Source organism: Nanorana parkeri, unplaced genomic scaffold, assembly GCF_000935625.1.
Source record: "Nanorana parkeri isolate BGI_ZX_2015 unplaced genomic scaffold, ASM93562v1 scaffold96, whole genome shotgun sequence".
NCBI lineage: Eukaryota > Metazoa > Chordata > Amphibia > Anura > Dicroglossidae > Nanorana > Nanorana parkeri.
Window position 1 is genome coordinate 1,880,279 of NW_017306364.1, and position 7,423 is coordinate 1,887,701.

Genomic DNA, 7,423 nt, shown 5'->3' on the forward strand with positions numbered 1-7,423 from the left:
GCTAGCCCAAAAACCACCCCCCCCCCCCCCCCACAAAGCCATGCCATGGCTTTCCTCCAACTTTCAGCTCTGTCCTCCACTTCTGGCATCCCACAGTACAACTGAGCGAATCTCCATTCTTTGTTGAGATACACAATTGCTGTATAGGGGGCCAGAACCAAAGACTGGGAGAATGACCGGGAAACCTGTAAATGTGCACCCTGTTTCCAGCCTTATCAAAAGGTACGTGCAATGTTCTGAGATTGGTGACCTGGTACAGCACCTTGCTTTCTATACTTCATATTACTACAATAGTGGAAACATACCATAACTGAGCTATGAGTGCCTGTGACATCAGTGAGGTTGAAATCGAAGTAGGGTAAATAATGGTGTTACTTATGGCAAACTAGATGGTTTCTTCTTTAACCACTTGCTGTCTGCCCGTAGTAAAAAAACGGACGGAACTGCAGCAGTGGCGGGTTGCCGTCGCCAGACGGCATTTTTTTTCTACTCGCGCGCGCCCCCTAGCAGGCACGCACGGGCAGAAAAGACTCGACCAATGCAAACACCCGTTACCGGGTGTTTCACATATAGGCGATCAGCGGCTCCATAGCCCGCCGATCGTCTATATGTGCTCATTTCCAAAGCCCCCGACCCCTCACCTTGAATCCCGGGATCCGCTGCCCCATCTGCGGCCCGGGACCGGCTCGGAGGGCGTCAGGAGGAAGAGGACGGGAGATCAGCTCCTTGCTGATCTCCGTCCGGGCTGTGAATGCAGAAGTGATGTGTATTACATCACTTCCGCATTCACCTGTCAGTCATCTGGCTGCTATAGCCAGAGAGAAGAAGCTGATAAAGCAGATCTCTGCTTCATCAGCTTCTTTTGGGGTCCACAGGTGATATTAGGGGTCCTAGAGACCCCTAATGTCTCCATAAAGAGGACCTGTCAGTGTGCCTTTGCTATTATATAGGAGGATTGTTATCCCCCCATATAATAGCAAGTGCAACAAAATAAATATAAATAAAAAAGTAAAATAAAAGTCACATATAAAAAAAGGGGGGAAAAAACCCCCAAAATGTTTAACTCCCCCACCCCCACGAAAAAATTTTTAATTTCGGTAATTTTTCCTTAATATAGTAAAAAAAATAAAAACCCCCAGTGGTGAATAAATACCACCAAAAGAAAGCTCTATCTGTCCCCAAAAAAGGGTATAAAATTCATTTCAGTACAGCGCTGCATGACGGAATAAATGTCAAAGTACCTCAGCGCTGAATACTGAAAAATGGCCTGGATGGGAAGGGGGTTTAACACCGCGGATGTCAACTGGTTAAAGCTGCATCTGAAAAGTGAAAGCTCCGGTCTGTGTGAAATCTCAGCTGCTTTTCTGTGCATTGGCTGCCCACTCATCTGTGCAATAGTCCAATATACTACAGTTTTTCAGAATGCTCTTGTTCCTTCTCTTTTTATGTACATTTTCTTTTAGAATACAGTTTTTAATTAAAACATATTTGTGTCTTTGCAGTATAGTAGCAGTTCTGGAATTAGTTATGAAAACCTTGGACCGGAAGAGCTCCATACATTGCTAACGACGGTAAGGATATTGGCAGATTGAGCTCCACCTCTCTGACTTGTGCTTTTTTTGCTTGCACGTATGCTGACATTGCGGTTGAGCTCCTTCTTTTGGATTTCTAGTTATTTGGAGGATCTTTACCTTGGCCTTTTGTATAGGATGTAAATTACATGGCAGCATGTTACAAGGATTCTTCAGAGCACCATAAAAGCAAGTACAGTATTGCCACCTGGCTACATAGTTACAGCAGGGGTGTGAGAATAACAAGTGTGGTAGAATTACAAACATAAAACACTTCCTGGAATTCATCGAGTGTCGTAGATGCTCTTTGGAGATCTGTCTTGTGGTAGTACCACAAATGGAGAAAGTTATGACAGATTTATGTATGTGTTGGTAAGGTGTATACACCAATCTGTTACAACGCTCACGGAACTGTCACAGGCGTCTCTCCTGTAAAAACAGAGAAGCTATTTGGGGAAGTTGGGTGGAAACGTCTCAAATATCAGTTCCACAGGAACTTAAAGACTAATTTTGTCGCAGAATTGTGTCTAAGATGCGTCATAGTCAGCAATTTACTCCAAAATTGAAGAGATCTTCTTTTTTTTTTTCACCTTCATGGTGGTATTTGTTTTTTATCCACCTTATTAATGGAGCAATTTTGTAATTTTTGCGCACACATACTACAATCTGAATTTCTGGATATAAATTTACTTTAATCCCCAAAAAGTACATATTTTCAGACAGTAGAGGCCCTGTAGAATATCTATCTTTTAGACCCCTGATGTCTTCCCTGGCCTCCAGTACAGGGGATCAAGCACAGCCCAGCACATCAGCCGGCTTTGTGACAGCTGTGAGCACAGTGCTTCCTTACTCACTGATCACAGAGCAGATGGGAGAATGGACGTTCCCCGGGCTGCCCCTGCTCTCCATCCTGACACTAATTGCCATGTCCCGGGTCCCCCAGAGGAGCCACCTATGCAAGCTGTTAGAAGTGATCTGGGCGGCTGTACAAAAATCAGCAATAGCCTGCTAAAAAAAATTCAGCAGCAGCCATAGCCATGATCTTGCTATAACTACTTCAGGACCAGGAGGTGTATATATACATACGATGGTCCTGAAGTAGTTAGTTTGTTGCAACAATCGCAGCATACAGTAAAAGGGTTGCAAATAGGATCTACTTGAATTTGTCACACTTCTTGGTATCGACAATGAAAGTGTTGCAGGATTTTCATGAACTTGGCACAATGAAAAATTCACTGTGGCTATTCCTTTTGTGATTTTGGAGTTTTGCACCCCAGATGTGCCTAGTAGGGTGAAATGATTCCCAGGAGCCATTTGCAAAGGTGTGCAGAGGTTATGATTTTCAGGAAATGTATTTCTAGGCATCTTAGTCTTTTACATGGAGAGCATTATACCACCAGAATAAAAGCTATGGGGTGTGGCACTGTGAGTATGTTCATGCCCTATGGTCATTTCTCAATACCAGAAAACAAAGTGTGTTGTCGCTGAGTCATACAGGCAATACATGTGATGGCATGCTCTTAGAACATTGGGACTATTGTATGAGCGCTGAAGGGAACTGATGTGTGTATGTACAGAAAAAGTCTGGATCTTTGCAGCATCAGTAACCTGTAGATGGTGATTTCAAAGCTATCTCAGCCTCATCCATTGCAGATGTAATTGTTGTTGACACAAATGTCGCTTCCTTTCTTAGTGACAGATGTCTCCAGGAAGTGACTAGCAACTTCCCCAGAGGGGGTGCAGATGTCAGTAAAAACTCAAAGCCTTCCCCACTCTATCCAAAAGTAAAGTTTTGGCTAGATTATCACTTTCTGCCTTTTTTATGTAACCCGCAGCTTTACCTAATCCTTTCTTGAATCTTTTGTTATTTAATAGACCCGGATACACATTTATATGGATTTCCAGGTCTCTGGCTGTAACTTGTCCTCTACTTATGGCAGAACGGTGATCCCGCAGCTCAAGTCCATTGTGGCTTTTGTTTCACGGTTTCTGCTTGTTAGAAAGTCCTGTGTTCGCTCACAGAACTGTAATGAATTATCAATTAATGACAAAGGTTTAAATTGATGGTAAACCACTGAATCCTTGGTTTGATTTTGCCATAATGTGCACAGTATACACATTATGGCGCACTTACAATATTCATCTGTATGATGAATCCTCTATCTCCCACTCTATTCTCCACCGCTGCCATCTCTGTTGCTGATACTTCTGGGTTCCGTGGGAATCCTCTTAGGCCATTGGGTGATCACTGATGATGTAAATCCTGCGAAGGCACACGGGGGTTACATCCTCCCCAGAACCCGGCCTCGTCGCAGCTTAGAGATGCCAAGAGTGAGAGGAGTATGTAGACTGTAAAATAACTAGGGGAAAGAGGGAGACTTTGCATGTCTTCTTCCAAACAATCCCTACCTCCTAGCAAATCTTCTTTATTTCTGCTATAAAATCATTGCCTCCTCGTTCCTCTTCCTACAAGGGCACATTACAGATGCTAAAAAGCCAATATGTTCTGAGCCACAGAGGAATTATTTCATAGTATGGCTATGAGCGTTTCTGGTGCACATAGTTCTATGATGGCTTTCCTTTTATTTTTGCACAGAAAATAAATCTCCCTTTTACCTGGTTGCTTCGATGTTGACTCTGCACATTGCTGAGTTTTGTGCCATTTGGCCCCCTCTGTAACCATGCTCTGTAGTACACCATTGTCTTTCTGAATTGGGATTTGTTCTCTTTTAGCAATGTGGAGTCATATCGGAACATACCAAGAAGATGTGCACCAGGTCAGTGGGATACGGAATGCATTTGTGTGTTATTCATAGACTTAAACGTGAACATTTCAACTGTGGAAATCATTTCCCTAGCTGATAGACAAAGGACGACTTGTTGCTATGGCAAAACATCTCTACTGCTGTCCAAATTTTCCTTTTATGTATTTTTTATTTTCTTTTTTGAAATATAAAACTTTTCATCAGAGAAATGTGTGTTGCTTTTCTCGTCTGCAAATCGTATTTTCTTGGCTGTCTCTACTTCAGTACACGACCGGACACAAATGTGCAGCCGGTGAAGTCCGACTCCCTGACCTGGACCTAGTATACAGATCAGGAGCTCGAAGTATTGATGTTTTCAACAAAAACGGCCGGGCGACTAGCATTTTAGGATGGAGGCCACAAATGGCAGCCTGCATGTGTTTCTCATCCTGACCTTTTTAATTACATTGGAGTTATTTAGCAGGCTCCGTTTGCAAAGACTGTAGTGCAAAAGTTTAAAGAAGTCCCCTTTTTATACATTGATTTTATTTTTAAATTTGTGTGCCGCTAAGCTCCAGGCCAGATATAAAGGTCATAGGTAGGTAGCTGGGAGGTGGCCAAGCTGTACTGAATAACTGCAGTAGCGCAGAGTCAAGTCACCAGCCTGGCTCTGCCCTCTGGTAGGTTGTGCAAATCTTAGAACTGGATGGACAAACAAAATACATTGGCAGGTAAAACGGCTCCCATATTTGTAGTTCAGCTGGATGTTTTATCTTTTAGAGTTGAGCTTTAAAATAGGAAGTCAGCAGGTACTGGTAGCAACCCATACTGCTTAGACAATACTATCAAGTAGCTGATTAAAAAATGCTCTATATATCTTGTGTATTGTATAATATTCTTGTGCTGCTCCTTACAGGTCATTACGATGTCCCCAACATACGGATGACCAGCGTAGATCTGTCAGAGTTTACCTCCTAGGCTCCTCTGCGTAAGTGTTAAGGCATGTGGTGACCCACATTGGTGTCAGCTGACGGCTCCTCTACAATACCACTGCTTACACAGCCCTCTTCTCCCTCATAGGTCTCTCCCAGAACCTGATGGCAGTACAGACAATGACAGCTTTGATGTGGTGGAAGGCCAGGGCCTGATGAGTAGGCTTCCATGGGATGGATCCTCGGATATCTCCCCTTCCGACTCTGCCTCATCCAAAGCCAGTAAGATATTTAAAGTTTGGGAGAAGCACCCTGTCTCTGAAGCCTTAGACAACAGTAGGAGGGGGGATAAGTCACTGCTCCAATTAAGTCACTTGTCTAAATTATGCCTTGAGCTATTGAGCCTGTAAACTGCAGTGATAAAAAGAGAAAAATGACAAACCAATATTCATATTATATTTTAAGTTAAAACTGTGTTCTTGAGGAGCGCATCAGATTCTAGGCCCAGGCTGTACATAAGGCCTTGCCTTCTGCCCTAATCAGGGTTGGTCCCCACCCAGCACTTAGTCCCTTGTAGACCAAAGTGTAGTTTGTCCGATTCTTCACCTATTGGTCCTGGAGTAAAACCAAAACTTAGAAGCACGGCCCATTACCCACCATTCCCAATCTTTATTTCTTTAATTAATTAAAGCATGTAACAGATCTGACGGGTTGCTATGGCCCATGCCTTTCCTTTTGCTGGTCCTCTCAACTTTGTTTTTGTTTTACACACATTTTATTGAAAATATGAAAGATAATAAGGTTACAAATACGAAAGCCAAAAAACAAAGAAAAAAGGAACCGGATGAGCACAGTAAACAAAAATAAATATCACATTGATGATGAAAGGATCTGAGATCTAAAAACAAGGTTCAAGTTAACGCAGTAAGGATCTACTCCCGTATGAGGATATATACTGCAGACGGGTACGAATAATGAGAGCAGGAGTAATGCATATAGGTAGGGCTATACCGATACTGGCACCGATGCCAAGTATTTGGGTGAGTGCTCATACTCGCCAAAATGCTCCGATGCCTAGCTCGATACTTCTGGTATCAGGAAGCCTGGCAGTGCGTCATTACACGCTGCCTGGCTTCCTGATTGGCCGGGAAGCCGGCTCCATGCTCTCTCGTCTCTTGTGTAACGGCTCCCTGCGCAGCTTCCTGATTGGTCGGGAAGCTGGCCAATCAGGAAGCCGGGCGCCGTGTAATGACGTGACACCCGGCTTTCTGATTGGCTGGGAAACCGGCTTCATGCTTCCTCGTCCCGTCATGAGGCGGGAGCATGGAGTTGGCTTCCTGGCCAATCAGGAAGCCGGGCAGTGCGTCAATACACGCTGCCTGGCTTCCTGATTGGCCGAGAAGCCGGCTCCATGCTTTCTTGTCGCCTAGTGATGAGCGTCAATGTCCTCCCAGTGGGGTATTTCATGGGTCGCATGGTATTTAGAGAGTTGACTGGTCCTCCCAGTTTTTAGATCTTCTATATATCACATGTTTCAGCAGTTTTTTTTTTGTATTTTCTTCCTTTTTGTCAGCAATGAAAGATAACTTGTTCCATGAATTGTTCCCTGTCTGCTGCTTTCCAGGCACGAATAACTCAGACACTCGGAAACCCAAGAAGAAAAAGCCAAGTCATATCAGCATGGGCAGCGCAGGGGGCGGAGGAGCCAGTAAAAAAAAGAAACCCAAAGCCCCCGCCCCGCACACACCTGGAATGTACAGTGAACTCAACTGAGACAAAGGACGTTGCCATGCCATGGACCAAATGCCAGTGGGTCTGTTTGTACACAGGCGGTGGCCTTCATAGCACATTGGCTGCAAATGGTTAAAAGCGGGCTCACCCATCCACCCCCCCCCCCCCCCCCTCTTTTTTCAAGCGATAAACCTACTACTGTGAAAAACAAGGTCCAAAAAGCAGTGTCTGTACGACAGGAAGATGTAATGCCTTACATAAGGCAGAGTACAATCCTCCATCAAGCTTTTTCTGACATCTCCTTGTGCTGCCATGTTGTGTATGCCACATCTCTGCTGCCTGTAACGTCATGCCCGATTGTGGGAAAGTGGCCGTGGCAAAGAGTTTGGGAGGAAAACCGGGGGGTGGGGCCACAGAGAACCGGAGGTCAAAATGGAGTTCTTTG

At 44.4% G+C, this 7,423-nt stretch overlaps 1 protein-coding gene across 3 annotated transcripts in view; it reads left to right on the top strand.

The window, feature by feature from the left end:
• ATXN7L3 (ataxin 7 like 3) overlaps nt 1-7,122 on the top strand; it is a 22,880-nt gene extending 15,758 nt beyond the window's left edge. For all 3 annotated transcript variants that reach the window (XM_018552757.1, XM_018552759.1, XM_018552758.1), the window contains exons 9-13: nt 1,503-1,571; nt 4,305-4,348; nt 5,232-5,303; nt 5,396-5,529; nt 6,872-7,122. In XM_018552757.1, the coding sequence (XP_018408259.1) occupies nt 1,503-1,571; nt 4,305-4,348; nt 5,232-5,303; nt 5,396-5,529; nt 6,872-7,020 (468 nt within the window). In that variant the 3' untranslated portion in view covers nt 7,021-7,122. The remainder of the gene's footprint in view (nt 1-1,502; nt 1,572-4,304; nt 4,349-5,231; nt 5,304-5,395; nt 5,530-6,871) is intronic.
• Nucleotides 7,123-7,423: the final 301 nt, after the last annotated feature.